The following is a 19251-nucleotide window of genomic DNA, read 5'->3' on the forward strand; positions in this document are numbered from 1 at the left end:
AACCATGTCCACAACATAGGATTCAACCTCAACTCCTCCCTCTCCATGTGTAACGAAGTCTACACCATCTCCTCGTACAGCTATAACACCCTGCACATGCTCCGCAACATTCACAAGTGGATCCTAACCAAAAGAAGAAGAACAGTGACACAGGCCCCCATCAGCAGCAGACTACACTGTGGCAAAACACTCTGCACATGCATTTCAGGCAAACACCAACAGAACTACAAAAAATCCAAAAGACCTCCACATGAGTGATCATTAAATGTCCCCGGCTGCACCCATGTCATCCACCACCTGATATATCTACACTGCCTCAATATGAACAAAAGGATCACCTTAAAGCTTCTTACCCTCCCTTACAAAATACTCTATAACACCAGACTAATCTACTTTAACAGCAGTAATCCTAAATGGTAAATTTTGATCATAAAATTTTGCCTTTGAAAATATTAGGTAAGAATTTGGTAACTCCTTGGGCAAACGTTACTTAAAAACTAATTGAGTATCATTACAATGTATCCAACCTTTCAGACATTTTAAATAAACAATGTAATGTCCAGATGTGGTAGAAGGTCCATCATGAAAAATAACCGCTACAAAAGTTCTTCCTGATATTGAACATTGACCAGCTACAAACTTTTTAATTAAACTTTCAATTTTCTTCCATGAGCTCTACAACTTTGCAGCATTAAAATAACATACTGTTCATATCATTACTGATTTACATTAGCTACACTCCATGTTTTGACTTGCTCCTCTAATTAGATTGTTAAAAGACACTGATAGGCCCCATTGTTAGGAATAAGCATTTAAAAAACCATTGAAATTCACTGAAAAAACCATAGGTTTCAGGCCTAATATAGTTAGAAATTAGCATTAAAAAAAACTTGCAAATTCACTGAAAAAAAAAATAAGTTTCACGCTTTATATAGTTAGGCATTAGCATTTAAAAAACCTTGCAAATTCACAGAAAAAAACATAAGTTTCAGGCCTCATATAGTTAGGAATTAGCATTTAAAAATCCTTTGAAATTCACTGAAAAAAACCATAGGTTTCAGGCCTTATATAGTTAGGAATTAGCATTTAAAAAACCTTGCAAATTCACAGAAAAAACTATAGGTTTCAGACCTTATATAGGGGCCTATTAGGATGGCGGACGGACCTGCGTCCGTCCGCCACCCCAGAGGAAGAGGGACCGTCCGCAGGGGCAGCGGCGGTCCCTCCGTGCGAATTAGGATGTGACCGCCACCCTGGCGGTCACATCCTGTATTTTTTACATTGCGGTGAGTGCAGCTTGAAGCAGCACACGCCGCAATGTTAAACAATGCATGTTTACCTTTGCATGCACGAAGCTGCAGGCACCGCGTGGTGCCTGCCGCTTCATGCACACATCGTGCACGCAAAGGCAAGGGGGTACCATAGGTACCCCCCATGTGCACCCCTCATCCCCCTTTACCCCTGGGGGCCCGCAACGGGCACCCGAAGAAAACACCGTATGCCTTTCCATGGCGGAAATGCCGCTGTGGAAAGGCATAGGAGCGCCGCCATCCTAATATGGCTGGCGGTGCCTGACAGAGATGTACCGGCGCGGTACATAGGAGCCTCTACAAGTCACTTGAATGTCAGCCTTGATGGAAGCACAACTTGACCACACCGCGAAATGTCACACTTTGAAAAATAGGCAGATTTTTCAAACTCCTTGTTCATTTGTTAAGCATTGTGATCAACGAGTAATGTTGATATGTACCCTATGAATTAAATAATGATACAAAAAAATACAAAAAATTCTAAAAAAGATTATTCAGTTTTTTCTCATCTCTATTTCGACTATTTCATGTGAATGGTCTGTTTACTGTATTGATTGTCAGAGAACTACAATTTGACATAAAATTACAACAGTTATTGATCTGATTGACAGTATTTTGGAAGTATTAATAACACAAATATGAGTCTGAAAATGATTTGGTTAAATAAATTCCCTTGCTGGCACCATACACCCTATACTCTTTGTATTTGCCCAAGCTCGCAACGGTTTATTGGGTTGTCCCACCCCTCCTCTCTCTAGACCTAGAAGACGGCACTCCGCAAATGTCCATAAAGGTAGAAAGGCTGGATGGGCAGGAAAAGACACTAGTCATGAAGTTTGAGGACTTGGGAGCTGGGGCAGGGAGAAACAACCTGCACACCCTTGGGGTCCCGAAATTTACAAACAGTGGAAGGCATGATCAATTTGTTGAAAGGCTGCTCATAGAGCTGATTGGGGCTGAATCCTTTACTGCCATGTTTGTAGTAGAACGAGCCCATAGATCGATGGGGCCATGCCAGAACCCAGGTCTGCCTCCCCATTTTATAATTGCAAGACTTTTGAATTTTAGGGATTGGGACACAGTGCTCAGACTTGCAAGGGAGAAAGGGCCACTGTCATGGCAAGGGGTGGCTCTGTCGCTATTCCTCGACTTCACCATCATTGTACACCGGAGTCAAGGCCACGCTGTGCAATCTGGGCCTACGGTATGGGATTCTCTACCTGGCTTGGCTGCGGGTTGATGTGCAGAGGAAAGGATGTATCTTTGACAGCCCTGCTGCTGTGCAGGAGTTCTGCAGGGTCTTCTCAGAGACAAAGAAAGACAATCATCGCGGATCACCCGCTGGGTCCAAGCCAGAGATCCAGTCAAGTGCGACCATGGATTTCTTCCCCACTGGGTAACATACTTGGTCACCTGGCCAGACCATAGGTCCACAGATAAGTTGGGCGTGTCTTTTCTGATGCATATGTGTTCCCTATTTTTTCTTTTGTTCCTGTTAGGATAAGACTGTTGGATAGGATAGTATAGTTCCACACACAAACTAGAAACACTGCTTCGATTTCTATTTCATGAAGTGGGGGCTGACACTCCCCCAGTGAAGTTCACACTTCTGAGAAATGTTTAGCCTAAGTAGGCTTTGAGAAGTTGAGAAATGTTTAGGCTTAGAAAATTGGGTTTTTGCCAGGTGGCTAGACACTTGACTTGGGTGGGGGAGGGGTTGGGGAAGCTTGGTCAGAGCATTACTTATAATGCACGATTTGTTCCTTGAACAGGGGAGCCATTCAGGCAGGTAATACATTACATCATGGGTGGGCAGAATTTGCGTAGTTGCGCTACGCAAATTCTGCGAAACTGTAAGAAATCTCTGTGAACACACAGAACTTCGGCAAACACGCGGAATTGCTTGTTTGCAATGCTTTTTTCCTGTTCGCAACCGCTGTTTGCGTGCTTGGGGGAAATATCTTGCGAACCCGCATTTTGAGAACGCGAACAACCAAAAAATTCAGCCGCAGAGCGTAGAATTTTGGGCAATTTTGCGTTCTCCGTGTAACGTGAAATAACCCAAATTCCGCGAGCGGAACGGAATTTACCGACCAGGCCTACAATACTTGTGCAAACACTCAGTGGATATTGTGTTTCTACAGGAGATGAACTAAGCACCTATACAGGCCCCAACTCTGGGATCCACGTGGGGAAAAAGACAAGTTTTTCGCTAGTTGTTGTATTCACTGCGGGGGTCACCATTTCGATCCGTAGAAATTTCCGTTTAGACCCTTACGAACGATGGCAGACCAAATGGTAGTCTTGCTAGTCCTGGGGTGGTACTAGGGCATCGCATATTGCTTGTTAACGTATATGCTCCGAATGTGAACGACGTAAGTTTCTTTCATGACTTACAGAAGCAAATAACCTCATTCGAAGCTGACCACATGCTAATGGGACGGGATATAAACATTGCTTTGGTACCCTCACTTGACAACACTACCACAGCACTCACCACTAAGCCAAAAGCCTGCATGGCTATGTCCGACAGGAGAAAGTATGGGTGAAATTTGCGAATTCGCGGTCTGCGAATTCCTGCGAAAGCAAATTCACGGTCCACAAAATTAGCAAATTTGTGCGAACTTGCGAATTTTTTTATTTTGGCGTGTTCGCTGGGTTTTTTTTCAGCGTGGCTACCGCGAACTTACCCATGCGGTTGTTTTTGGGCGCGCCCATCTTGTTCACGGGAGGAAAATAACTCGGCAAACTCAGAATCAAGGTAAGTCAATGCAGCGCGTGCAAGATTGTATTTCTGAGGGGCGAACAAGCAAAAAAAATGTGTGCACTTGCGAATTGCAGATTGTTTGGCAATTTCGTGCGATTCGTGGATCGCGAAACTGCTAAAAATCCTCCGCAAATTTCACGAGCGGAACGAATTTTCAGCCCATGCTTACAGGAGATGGATGGCGCTGCACAGGATTACCTATCCAAAAGGGCAAAACAACCAGGAAGACCAGGAAGAAGCAGAGAGAGAATCTCACTATCTGAGTAAATATGCCACAGCCAGGGGATATGGGGAAGGGGAAAGGCCGCAGTGCACCCTGGAACGAATACATTGATGCCACTCCCGGTATTAAAAAAGAGCTGATGAGATACTATGGATTTATACACCGCCAGGGACACAGAGGGGGGAACGATATTGCTTACCTTGAGAGCCTAGCAATGGTCTGGCTCACGTCTACCCAACAGCAATTCCTGAGAGAGCCCTTCTCCATTGATTAGATTTAACAAGCAATATAGGCCTTGGATGACAGTAAAGTCCAGGGAACGGATGGGTTTACTGGAGCCTTCTAGAAGGTTTTTAAGGAGATACTGGCACCACAGCTGCTAGAAATGTACGCAGAGGTTAAGCAGGTGGGCATTCTCCCCCTTTCGCTATGGGAGGCAGTCATTGTGCTGCTTCTCAAACCCAGAAAAGACTCTGAGCAATGCAGCTCCTAGAGACCATTGTAGCTATTACATTTTGATATAAAAATACTTGCCAAAATGATCGCTACCCGTTTAACTTTACTAATGGGCAAAATTATCTCACCTGTACAAACTGGGTTTGTCCCGCATTGGTCCACCTCATTAAATCACAGAATAGGGCCTACTGTACTGGCCATCACTGCGCTATTGGAAGCAGAAAAGGCCTCTGGTTCGCTTGAGTGGCACTTCTTCCAATCAGTGCTGTGCAAAATGGGGTTCACATCCGGGTGTATCTTGTTAATCACCTTACTGTACACCTGGCCCAAGGCAAGAATACGAGGCAATGGCACAATAACACGCCTCCTTGAGATAATGCAGGGTACTAGGCAGGGCTGCACCCTGTCAACCCTCCTGTTCTTTATTGCCTTGGACCCCCTTGTTAGGTGCCCTCAGGAAAATCATCTACATAGTGGACAACAATGTAAAAGTGGCCCAGTGCTGCTGACTGTATATGAGGATGATATCATAGTGTATGTTAGACACCCCAACGAGAACCTAACCCCATTACTCCACGAGATCACCAGTTTTTGGGGACCTCTCGAGACTGCACATTAACTGGTCGAATTTGGTGGTGTTTCAACTGACTGAGGTGCATAATTGTGGCTCTGAGTAATTCCCACTGATATGGTGCAACACAGAAACCCGGTATTTGGGAATTGTTTCGCATAGAGAAAAGGAGCAGATACTACAGCTTAATTATGGGCCAGAGCTGGAGAAACTACAAAGACAAATCGACCGCTGGATCGGGCTACCACTTTCAATGTCCAGGAGGATTGCCATAACTAAAATGGTTATCTTACCCAAATTAATGTATCTTTTTCACAACATTTCTATACCGCTCACCAACTCTTTCTTTGCCCATTTGAGTACACACTTGACACTCCTGGTATGGGGAGGGTGGCAGCCACTGGATGGGATACATTAATGCACCAGTATAAGAAAGGGGGTTTGGAGTCCCCAACATGCAGTTATATTACTTAGTAGTGCAGTGCAGCTGTGAATGGCCCTCGTACCATTTATTTGTTTATTTATTTGGTTTTATATAGCGCTGGCTAGATCCGGAGGTATCAGAGCGCTTTAAATGAGATCAGTTGAACAGAGTTACATCAGTTACCATAGAAAAAAATAAAACAGATACGAGTCACTTGGAGCATGGAGGGTGGGTGAGGGTGGGGGATTGAGTTAGGGTGCAGGAAAATAAACAGACAAAGTCAAGGTAACCGACAATGGAAGAACGAAAATCAAGTGACCCTCATAATCAAAGTCCATGCGCCCAATAGTCCACAGTGGGTCATAGAATCTCATTGATCAGTTCAAAACTTGCTCTCTGTGCCGGAGCACCAAGGGTAGTAGAGGGGACAAAAAGGAAGGAGCAGATCTGGAGTCTCGCTGTAGCCATACCTTATTGGAGGGGGTGTAGGTACCCTGGGGAGGGGTGGTCGAATTGATGTCATGTAAAGGCAGGCGACACCTAGCTGTGGACAGGCAACTTGGAGCAAACTTTATAGCTAGTTAAGGCCGTCAAGATGGGGGATCGGGACACAGACCCATAAACCTCCAGTACAACATGGAGGATATACAAAACAACAGAAAGTCTGGGGAGGTGTGATCGGATGCACAAGGCAGCAGCTCTGGAAGAAAGGGAGACAGCAGGGGGGACCAGGAGGGCTCGTCTCCCCTCTGAAAGTGAAAACAAGCTCGGGGGCACAGGACAGATCCCCGTGGCACTCACCAACGCTGCAACCCGATCATGGGAAAACAAAACTCACACATCCCAGTGGCACCACAGGAGGTGAAGCAAGAGGTCCGGCAGCAGGGCAAGCAGCAGTGGCCCAAACCCGGAAGGCAAGGGGATGGCCCGGTGGGGCAAACCTCAGGCCACCTCAACTTGACAGCCATCCGGAGATCCCGAACAGGCAGTAGCTGCACCGAGACAGACTCCGTCGTCAGCAGATCCTCGATGATTCATCTGAAATGAGGAGGAGGAGGTAGGAGACAACAGCGGAGGGACGAGGAGAACCATGCCCAATGTCCGGCTGGGTAGGTGACAGCCGAGGGAATAAACCCGAGCCAGTCTCCTCCATAGCCAACAGAGCAGCTTCACTGGGGAGGGGCCATGTTGACATAGACTCCGCGGTCAGAAACTTTGATCACGGTTTCTCAACAAAGAACTCGATTTTAGTTGCGGGAACTGGAGAGACAAGGACTGCAATCAACATAATCCCAGGGGAGCAGAAGGGTCCAAGGAGGAGGTAGATTCTATGGCACCAGAGCCAAAAGGCAATCCCTGGCCGGGGAGCTCCCGACCGTAGGTCCTCACCTTTTGGGCATCGTTAGTACCATTTGGACCCAAAACTGCCATATACAAGACCAGAGGTGGACCTAGCGGCCCCAGTGCTCTACAAGGGTAATTTCCAGTGGGGCTGTTTTTTGATAGAGTGGACATCCAAATGGTGTCCACAACATGCTGGGCCTGGAGGAAAATGCTATGGATCACGGGAGGTATGGAACTTCATGCTTCCCAAATCCCACTGGTGAACAACCTGTGGGTACCCATCACGTCAGAGCCATTGGTAAGGTGCACGCTGCTGCGATGCACATATTTGGGGACTTGACTCCCATGGGGCACATCTTTTCACAAACGGAAGCCACTCGCTTCGCTGGCGCCACACTCATGGACCAGTTTATATTGGCCAGGCTTATAAGCATGCTGTGGAGCCGAACTTCACCTTATCCCCTAGAACCAGATAGCTTTATGCCACTCAAGCTATTGATATCAGACTCTGACTGGGCAGACTGGTGGCCAGACTATACAGGGCTGGCCTGGAACACATGCCAAAGCACGATGGTAAGATGAGGGGTGCCTGGGAGGTGGATTTGGGGCATCCCATTTTAGACACTTTGAGGAAAGCATGTTGCACACATACCCACATGGTTTCTGGCAACTACAGGCACAAGTTGATGCATTATAAATATCTACACAGGGTATGTATGACGCCGATTAAGATGGTGCACATAGACCCATCCCGCGCAGGGAACTGCCCCAAATGCCAAGCACCAATGGCAGACTCCATTCACATTGACATGGACATGCAGTGTGGTAGCGGGATATTGGATGCAAATCTTCATGGCTCTGCACTAAATGACAGGTCTCCAAATTAGTCTATCTCCATTGATGGCGCTTCTGCACTATACTGCGGACATTCCAAAAGCAATGCGTAGGTATGTTGGCTCCTCGCTTAGAGAGAACTGGAACTCCATTGAGGCAGTAAAAGCATTCCTACACTTGAACAATGGCTTCACAACTTGATGTATTGTGACACCAATAGTGAACTGTACTCTACATTGCAACCTATTACATCTCAGCATAAGGATATCTGGCAAACAGTTAGGGCCAGATGTAGGTGGCTAAATACCAGTCGGTAACGCCGAAATTCAGTAAATTTCAGCGTTACTGACCAGTATATAGCCATTCCTGATGTAGGTAAGGAATCTATAAATAAGGAATCGGTCAATACTGATTCCTTAATACCGATTCCTTATTGCTCTTGCATTTAAGCAATCGGTAATACCGATTCCTTAAATGCAATGTAGGAAGCACATTAAAGAGTGCTTTTGAGCCTTAAGAAATCGGTAATTACCATCAACTTCAAGTTGGTGGTAATTACCGATTTCCCTTAAAAAAACACTTTTTTGCTTTTTTTAAAGTGCCATGTGGCACACACACATCCATGCCCTTAGGGCATAGATGTGTGCCACATGTGCACACATGCACATTTCAGGGGTGTAACAGGGTGTCTTTTGGCAACCTTGATATACCTCCCGGTATTACCGATTCGGTAATTCGGAATCACTAATACTGAAAGTCTTCACATTCATTCCTATGGCCCTCCAAGCCCATAGAAATGAATGGGTAGGTATTCCTTATTACCAAATCTCAATTACCAATTCGGTAACAAGGAATATTAAGGATTCAGTATTTTTTTACTGAATCTTTACCTACATAGGACATACCGATTTCTTAATATTGAATTGGTAAAATTCGCTATTAAGAAATCGGTATTTCTGATTTACCTACATCTGGCCCTAATTGAGTAACAGGGCGTCAGATGAAAGTAGCCAATGAGTGCGGTGTACAGTGATGACGACTCGGGAAGGATTATAGGCACAGGAGTGGGGGGAGAGGGCAGATGGTTTGTTGTGGGAGTTCCTAACTGGCGTCACAAGAAAAACAAAATGGACACTGCACTGCTTGATGGAGTTTGTGAATGCAATACCAGTTGTAGGGTTGCTGTACACACAGATTGGCCTTTTTGACGATATCTTGGATATTGAAGTAACGTAGACTGATGTACTGGTGTAAGTCATACACATGTTAAAAATGATAAATAAAGTGTTTAAAAAAAGTGTGCATTTTACTAGAATGACAAATGAAACACTAAAGCCAACAGGCAGCAACAATCATTTTTATAAAAAAAAATTATGAGCTTGTTTACGTTGTCTCGTTGCTTTTCTTGAAAATAGCACTGACTAATTCCCCTACTTTTGTGATCAGGATATCCTGAGACCTTTCAACCGCCTTAGGAAAACAGACAAAGACACGTACCCACCCTTAAATCCTTACTGTCTGACAGTAACCTACCTGGTACAACATTACAGCTTACCCACCCTGGACCTGAATTTCATAAAGATAAGTGACAAAAAAAAATCGATAGTCTTATCAAATTGGATTAGTTCACAACATGTATTAAATCCTTTCAAGCAACTGAAATGAATGTTCTCTTCCCATGATGAACTAGGGAAGGAAATGTTAAAACCTAAGCGTGCTTACAACAAGCACTGGAAATGCCGATAAGTCTAGCTTTAATGTGCTCACAGATGCAAAGACGTGAGTACAGACTTCTTGCCTCCCTTCTTGCAGCCTGTCTTTTTCTGTTCCTCTTATGCCTGCTCCTTATTTTCCTTTCCCCAAGCTTAAGGTGATGTTGTTATTTATTTGTTCTCAGGTTTGCAGTACAATAGCATGCGTCACCACTAGCTTGAAGAATATAAAATAGGACACAGACACAGGGCATGCAAAAGGAGGAAGTCTGCAAAAAGGTAACATAAATAGCCTGAATGCATTTGTATATGCTTATGTTTGCATGCAGTGGCACATTAAGCTAGATCTATTGGATTTGACAATCCTTATTCTCCATGTTACCTTTATCCTGTTTAATGTGATAAATATTGCGTGAGGTACTTTTCATATTATCACACAACCACTATATACAATCAGAATCAATATATTGATGGTAGCTTTAAGAGTAATATTCGTCATCAAGGCTATATGCTAGTCTGCATCGTTTCAAACACTGTGGTTTTATTTGGCTTTAGACTCACTTGGTGCATGTTAAATGTACATTATGCCTTTTTATGTGCTTCCAAGGTCTGTGCCCTGTTTTTATACCCCAAAAGGTGCGGTTCTGTTTATTTTTATTCCTTGTGACATGCAGCACTACAAGATTAGGGGATAGGAAAGGGCACAGCCATATGATGCACAGAAAGCAGAAAGACGTAACAACAGTCTGTGTTGTGTGCATGAGTGTAGCATAGGTTTTGTACAGGAAGGGAATCCCTTCCTGTACAAAACACTATGCAATGCACAGATTCAAAGCTTTTCCAACTTTGCATACGTGCTGCAGAATGGGGCGTTAACTTTTGACGTACAACCATGCGTACACATTTTTGTAAGTATGGTATTGCGTCAAAACGCCCCCTCGACGCAAAGTAACGCCAAGCAGTGCTTGGCGCTGCTTTGGAAAGAAAATCGCAACAACAAAAAAATACCAGCGCAAAAGTCTGAAAATATGCCCCAAGTATATAAAGTTTATAAAATATATTTAAGTTGTATGGAGTCTCTGTAAAAGTTTGAAGATTTAAAAAATTGTGGTTTCATTTAGTTTTATTTGGAACACATATGCTTTATTTTGTATTTGATTTATCATAGTAATTTATTTCACTTGCGTACATCTTAAGGAAACGAGTTGGAAAACGAAAGCTATTATTTTAAAAAGTAGTACTTGAGTGCCCTCTGCTGGCTGCATAGAACTATCAACTTACTGTTTGAATTCCAAGTCCATGTAGCATGTAAATGACATCCTCAGTGGCTACGTTTCCGGAGGAACCTTTAGCGTATGGACAACCGCCAAGTCCGGCGACAGCAGAATCCACAACACAGACTCCCATCTGGAGAGAAAACATAGAAAACAACAACGTCAAATCCATCATTAATATGCCTAGAAAGAAACATCGTATTGAAGTGCTTCATTGTATTTTTAGATAATATTGAGTATTTCTATTTTTTAAAGTCGCTATGTCATTTCCTGACGACTTCGATGATATTTTTATACAGATCGTTACCAAGCTGCACATTGTGGTCCTGAAAAAACCATGAACCAATGAGGATCAAGAAAATATAGGGCATGATAATCATGATCTTAAAAATACATCTTCCACATGCTCAGTTTTAGGGAATATCTACAAGAAAACGAGAGTGGTCTCGGTAAATAACGGACCGGTAGGATTTTGGTTCTAACCCCTATCTTCAACTCCTTCAAGATAGGGATTTCTGTTGCGGGGAACGGGATTTTGATATCAATTTATGAGTATGATAAAATTTAATAAAGAATCCCATTCGTCTGTTTTGGACCGCTCTTATCTGTCATTGAGGAAAGGACCACCCCCGCCTTGGTTAGACAAACCCCATTAACTGACGCCACTCTGAAGAACCACTTACAACTGATGAAGTTTTAAGAGTTTATATAAAAGTCAATTTGGATACGATACAATCCACTCGGGATAAAATCTCAAAGCATACAATACAAAATCAATTAAAATATCAGTCTCCTTAAGCTTCGATGTGCAGTGGTTCCTTCTGCGTCATCTGCAGTAAGATAAAAACAATCATCAAGTTAATCTGTCCCTACTCTATGCTATGTGACAACCCTACTTCGCCAAATTCTTCCCTAAAAAGGTGTCAGCAGTTTGACTCCCAAAGAAGTTCAAACTCTCTTTAGCCTCTAAAGGAAAGCTTAAGTTTCAGAAGCAGTACCCTATCTGCCTACCCATCTTCTCTCTAAGGGTCCTCGGCCTACTGCTCCCTTGCGCTCTGATGTCTTAGCGCATCTGCTCAAGGCATCTACCCTCGCCCTTGCTCTGAGCAATTCGCCCTTCTCTGATTGCCCCTTCCTGCTTGCCAATTGCTACCTCCTCCCCGGGGTGCTGTCCCTAAAATACACAATCATCGTGTGAGTGGAACGCCCCTTGACGCCCACCACGGACTTCCCCCGATGATGTCAACTTCTTGCTTCTTCCATTGGTCCATTCTTCGCATCGTCCGTTAAGTTGACCCTTCTCCTTTGGATGTCATCTTCATCATTTCATCGTCGACATTTATTGATTCTCTCGGCTCAAGTGTCATAGGAACTTGGACAAGGCCTTAACTTATCTGTACACTTCTTAACCTTCTAGATCATGTGAATGGTCTTGTCAAAACATAGTCCACTTCAACGTATACCTCTCCTCACGTTCGAACAACAAGTTCCGTCCGGCATTGTCACCTTAAATCTAACAAGTGCTAGACTTCTCGGCTCTCATGTCCACATCAAGCTATTTACGACCTTCACAAGACCACTAAATTACATTTCATGTGACTATGCTCCTTCGAACTCTTGGTCAGTCAGGTTAGAAACACAAATGACCCAAGCTCTTCCAACATTCCTATAGAAACTCTCTTGACGGTATAACCCTTGGCCTACTTTCATATATTCGTACTTTAACAAAAAGGCCCTAGTTATACTTAAACACATTCTACATTAGACATATACTTATATAAAATACGACTACATAGAACATAACTTATGCATTTTCCTTGACATCTTTATGTAAGTTCTCTTATACATTTATCCACGTTTACGTCTTTCCACGTTATTTCCTCGCCGCTTCTCTCAATGTAAAGTTACACATTTTATATTACACACGTACACGAATTCTACTGTGCACGCTCTACATTTCATAAGCACTTATACATATTTCTATACATTTGCCCTTCATGTATACGGGGTTTCTAAACTTAATGCATTTTAACGTGTGAATACATTTACATTTCCTATAACATGTTATCACATTCGTTGGCCTTTGTGCTATAGTTGCCAACTTTACATTACGATGTGTGTTTCATTCCTACGTTTATAACATATAAGTCTAAATATGGCTACTGTATACTTTTCGTTCAAATTGCGCTCTCTCAGTTCCCCCCTTTGATGACTTTTAGGAGTCATCACTAAAAGCAATTTGAATACATAGTTTATACTGAACTAGTTACATCTGTTCCTCTTTTTATCGATTCAAGCGTTCTCAGACTTTTATATTGTTGATCTTGTAAAACAGCTAGTCTCCTTTCTTGGTCTCTCATCGATCTTTGTAACTTGTTCGACCTATACCATTTATACAATTTTACTAATCCTAATAATATAATTATGCAAATTACTACTATTAATACAGGCTTTAAAATGTACCAGACTATACCCTTGCCTATATTAGCAAACCAACTTCCAACCTTGCCTACTCCATTTCCTACTTTTTCCCAAACATTTATTTTTGATAAATCTTCAATTTCTTGATGAATCTGTGTAATGTTCTGTATGACTTTCTCAAGTGGTTTTGAATTATCAGGAATATAAGTACAACATTCCTGAACTTTCAAAGCCTTACAAACTCCGCCTTCCTTTGCTAATATTACATCTAAAGCAAGTCTGTTTTGTAATACCATTGCTCTAATCGACTGCATTTCCCCTTCTACTAACATTAAAGATCTTGCAGTGCTGGCAGACAATCTATCCACGACTGTCGCTAACCTTCTAATCTTAACATCGTTAAGAATCAAACCTAACAATGGAAACATCGCTCCAAATACATCTCCTACTACTTCTGCATCTCCTACTTCTCTTTTCGTTCTCCTCGAAGCCTTTCCTTCTATGATCGCCAAATCCTTTGCATGATATATTTTGGGGAAGACAATTGCCAAATAACACGAACCATACCAATTATCTGGAAGTTTTACATAGGCATTTCTCCCACATACAAAATACACATTCGGAATAGCTTGCATCCCTTTCATAAAATCCTTTGTGTAGTACTCTAACCTAAAAGAGTGCTCACAACTAACTTCACCTACAAATTCACTCTCATAATACGTTTTGCTTCGAGTTAAACATAACTTTCCTTTCTGCGTTCTATCCAATGCTATTGGACCATTACTACCTTTCTTTTTATGTGCCTTCTCTTCTTCCGTCCAGTCTATTTTCCATTGTCCTGACATTTTTAGAATCTTCTGCCGTCTGCATCGATCATCTACTTGTGCTATAAACCTTTTTTCTACTTCCGATACTTTGCAAGTCAGATTATTTCTACGCGCATATGATGTATCTAACGTATCCCAAGGAAGAAAGAATTTAGCTAGTCTATCTTCCTTTTTGTAGTAGTCCCACTTATTCATTTGCTTATAATTCGGAACTTCAGGCAGTACCGAATCATAATTCGAAAAGTAGTACTCAAATCCTTCTCTACCATAAAATATACTAAGCAGTAAACTACATGTGATCCCATAAGTCAATGGGAGATGATGATACCTAATGCCTTCGTCTACAGAAGCCGGCAATTGCATACAAACGTAGCAATCTTTGGCCTCCATGGCATCGATATATTCATACAATAACTTGGCATACGCATTTGACCTAAAGTTTCCCTGTGACTCGTCTATGTGCAATCTACGAGCTTCATCTGCAAGTAACGCCTTTTCACGTACAACATTGCTCTCCTCCTTCTTTCCCATAAGAGCAGGTTTCAAAGTCGTTACAATTTTTACATTCGCTATTCTTTTATCGTTTTCATGTCCAGCCATGTAAGATATCGTTACTACTATGATTATGAGAAATATCACTATTGCTATAAGTGTACCTACTATCCATCTAGCTTTTCTGTTTAGGTTGCCGTTCTCCATGTTATCAAAACAGCGTACCTCGCTTCTTTAGCAAAAGTTCTCTCTGTCCAGTCTTCAGTTGCTTTTTGTTTTCACTGTCTTTAAAGTGCTTGTTATCAACAGGTATCTTTTTCACCACAATGTCTTTTCTCTTCTCAGCAGCAGACAACCCTAGCCCTTCTCCGTCCTCTAAATGTAATCCCTAATTTTATTCTTCTTTCCACTCGGCGCTAGGTTATCTTCTTCTTTACAACATACGTACAAAAAGTCTTTTATGCATCAACAATAATCGTCGGACCTGCAGCTTTCACAACAATAATTAACAGTTCAAAACGAATAACTTTTTCTTCTTCTTCGGTCATTTGCTGACCAACTGTTGGAAATTGTAGTCTTTTTAACACTAAATCTTGAATTTTACTCAAACGTGGGGGTCGGGGAAGTGTGAAAGTCAGTAACCCCTCAGTCTCAAGCCCAGGCGCCAACATCCATATCTCCACTGTCACGACTGGATCGAGAGTGGTTACCTTCACACTCTTCACTCTCCCAGATTTCTGTCCCCAATACATCTGCTAGATAAGTCCACTCTGGGGTGGCGTACCTTCTGCAGGGCACACGTACCCTTCTTGATCTTCGTGGACTCTCAATTCCTGAATCTGCCGTTTCTTCCTCCTGATCCGACTCTTCAGCGACAGGAGCAAGAGTTCTTTCGTCCTTCCTTTCCGAAGTTGGCCTTTTCCTTCTCTCCGGCCAACTAGCTTCTTTGCTTTCCCTCTTCCCGCTCTTTGTTACAGGACCCGTCTCCTGGTCACTCTCAACTTGTTCAGTTTCTGATTCGGTCTCCCAGTTACTGTCTTCTCCTGAGACGACTTCGGTCTTGCTAGTGTCCCGACCTTCGTCGCCCTGTTCCAACACAGTTTCAGTTTCTTCGCTCACCTCCACAGCTTGGCTTTCCCCCTCTATGGCTTCTCCGCTTCCCGCCGGATTCTCATCCGAGAGAGGAGCCGTGTCTTCTGGAGGTGTTGGTACTCTTCTGGTGTGTGAGGCATGTATCCAGTTTGGCAGCCCTCCACACTTTACTGCAGTATTCGTTACAAGTATGACTTGAAACGGTCCTCGCCAACGCACGTCTAAGCAGTTCTTCCTGACGTGTTTCTTCACCAGGACCCAGTCTCCTGGACTCAGGTCGTGGCACAAGTCTTGTATTGATGGAACCTCTGCAGCCTGGACCTGGAGGGACACAGAATTTACGGCATCAGATAGTCCCTTGCAGTAGTCCAAAATCAAATCGTCTGTGATGTTCACTAGCGCTGCAGTCGGAACCGATGGCAACCTCATAGCTCTCCCCATTAGCACTTCATGTGGAGAGAGGCCTGTTCTTCTATCAGGTGTGCTACGTATGCTCATAAGAACCACTGGAAGTGCGTCTGGCCAACTCAGGGATGTCGATGAACAAACTTTAGCCAGTCTGGACTTGATAGTACTGTTAATTTGCTCTACGATCCCTGAAGCTTCCGGTCGATAGCTGCAGTGTAACTTCTGATCGATGTTTAAAGCTGAACACAGCATCTTCACCACTTCGCTATTGAAATGAGTTCCTCTGTCCGATTCCAAAGAGGATGGCACCCCAAACCTCGGTATCAACTCTCTAAGTAACAGTTTTGCTACTGTAAGTGTATCGCATCTACGTGTAGGGTAAGCCTCAACCCATCTAGAAAATATGCAAACAATCACTAGTACATATCTAAGTCTGTTGCATGGAGGCATTTCTATGAAGTCAATCTGCATCCTATTGAAAGGCCCCCCAGACCTTCCTATGTGACTCAAGGTAACTGGTGTTCTCTTACCCACATTTAGTTGCTGACAGATCGTACATCGCTGACACACTGCTTCTGCCGCTACTCTAAATTTAGGGTTAAACCACGTTTGTCTGAATACTCTCACCATAGCATCTCTTCCTATGTGAGCTGATCCATGCAATTTTCTTGCCATGGGACTAATGAGTTCATTTGGTAGTACTGCCCTTCCGTCGGCAGACACCCAGAAATTCATTTCACTTTTCTCGCACCCAGCTGTTTCCCAGCCCTTTTTCTCATCATCTGGGGCATTTTCCTGTACTGCTCTCAATTCGTCCCATGTATCTACGGTATCTAATAACATGGTCAATTCAGTCATTTCCTGGATCCCCCCCACTTTTGCATCAGTGTGAGAATATCCCTGCTCTGCGCAGTAACGCGCTACCTCATCGGCATATTTATTTCCTAATGATACAAAATCCGTATCCTTTGTATGAGCTACACATTTGACCACAGCTATGGCCATTGGTTTTTGCAAAGCCTCTAACAGAAGTTTCACGAATTCTCCATTCCTAATCGGAGAACCCGAGGAGGTCATGTAACCTCTTTGAGACCACAACTGCCCGTAATCATGAACTACGCCAAATCCATACTGACTATCGGTGTATATAGTGACTCGAAGTCTTTCGCCTGCTAAGCAAGCACGAGTCAAAGCCACAATTTCAGCTACCTGTGCGGAGTGTACTCCTTCCAGGCAAGCGGCTTCTATAACTCTGGTAATCGTGCATACTGCATAAGCTGCTCTCAGCTGACCGACATCGTTTCTTACGCATGAACCATCAACGAAGAAAATTTCGTCTGGGTCTGTCAATGGCTCATCTACGATATCAGGTCTCGGTTTGGTACATAGTTCAGTCACACCGAGGCAGTCATGTTCTGTACAGTTTTCATCTTCCACTTCGTTCGGAAGTGGCATCAAGGTTGCAGGATTCAAGACAGAGCATCTCTTTAGGGTCACATTCTCGGCAGCCAATATGACCTGCTCGTAGCGTGTGAGCCTGCTATTCGTCAGATGCTGAGTCTTCGTCCTTGTCATTAACAGTTCTACAGAATGTGGTACATACACTTCTAACGGATGACCCATGACTACGCTCTCAGATCGTTCAATGCTGACACCCGTTGCAGCTACGGATTTGAGACATCCGGGCAACGCTGCGGCTACTGGATCTAATGTAGCCGAAAAGTACGCCACTGGCCTGCGCGCATCTCCATGGACCTGTGCTAATACCGCTAAAGCGCATCCCTCTCTCTCGCAGCAGTAAAGCAAAAAAGGTTTCTTATAATCCGGCATTCCTAGAGCCGGGGCGCGACATAGGTCCTCCCTCAGCTGCAAAAATGCCATCAAACAATCTTTGTCCCATGGTACCGGATCACTTACTCCTTTGTGCGTCAGTTGTAATAACGGTTTGGCCTTCAGTGAAAAGTTTGCTATCCACTGTCGACAATAACCAACCATGCCTAGAAACATCCTGACTTCTCTTTGTGTTGTAGGCGCGTTCATTTTCATAATCGCCTCTATTCTGTCTGGAGACACCTTCCGCTTTCCCTTCTCAATCCTATGGCCCAAGTATTGCACCTCAGTCTTACAATATTGCAACTTACTTGGAGACACCTTGTGTCCGTTCTCAGCCAAGTGATTTAACAAGGTGATGGTGTCTTCCTTGCAAGCTTCCTCAGTTTCTGACGCAACAAGGAGGTCGTCTATGTACTGGACCAGAACTGAATTCTTGGGCAGTACTAGACTCTCAAGATTTCGTTTCAATAACTGGTTAAAGATCGATGGGCTCTCTGTATACCCCTGAGGGATACGACACCATGTTAAAACGCGATCTTCCAGTTTGAAAGCGAAAAGATATTGGCTCTCTTCATCTAACGGTATCGAAAAGAAAGCCTGACACAAATCTATCACTGTGAACCATTCAGCTTGAAACGGTATCTGAAACAATATCACTGATGGATTCGGTACCACTGGACAACATGAGACAACAATGTTATTAATCTTCCGAAGATCCTGTACTATTCTGTATTTTCCACTAGGTTTCTGCAAACCCATGATCGGGGAGTTACATGGACTTCCCACGATCTCCTTCAGTATTCCCTGCTTAATCATGGATTCGATCACGGGCTTTATTCCTGCGATCGTCTCCGGTGTTAGCTTATACTGTGGTGTTCTTGGATACTCAGCATGGGGTCTTACCAAGATCTTTACTGGTTCCACTCCTTTGATCAAGCCTATTTCTTCTCCAGTAAAATCCCACACCTCAGCTGAGACTTTCTCCCTCAAGTCCGGTGGAAGCTCCTCCACTGTTAAGGTAGGATAAAGTTCCACGCATTCCCTTGAGTTTACAACTTTAAAATCAGCATCCTCATCATTGGTCTGCACTTCTACTCCTTCTGGTGTGCAATGTATCGTGCAATTCAGTTTGCACAGCAAATCTCTCCCTAATAAGCACACAGGACTAGAATCACAGATCACGAACTGATGTTCGTCACTGTAATTCCCTATCCTCACCGACACTGGTTCGGTCAAGGGATTTGTCATTCTTTTGTTTGCAAC

The 19251-nt window shown here is 43.6% G+C and overlaps 1 protein-coding gene across 1 annotated transcript in view; it reads right to left on the reverse strand.

Moving 5' to 3' along the window:
* Positions 1 to 19251, reverse strand: part of HMGCLL1 (3-hydroxy-3-methylglutaryl-CoA lyase like 1) — an 826606-nt gene that overhangs the window by 129864 nt on the left and 677491 nt on the right. Inside the window, exon 8 of the mRNA XM_086926446.1 lies at positions 10923 to 11048. Within this exon, the coding sequence (XP_086782572.1) occupies positions 10923 to 11048 (126 nt within the window). The remainder of the gene's footprint in view (positions 1 to 10922; positions 11049 to 19251) is intronic.

Source organism: Lissotriton vulgaris, chromosome 6, assembly GCF_964263255.1.
Source record: "Lissotriton vulgaris chromosome 6, aLisVul1.2, whole genome shotgun sequence".
In the NCBI taxonomy this organism is placed as follows: Eukaryota; Metazoa; Chordata; class Amphibia; order Caudata; family Salamandridae; genus Lissotriton; species Lissotriton vulgaris.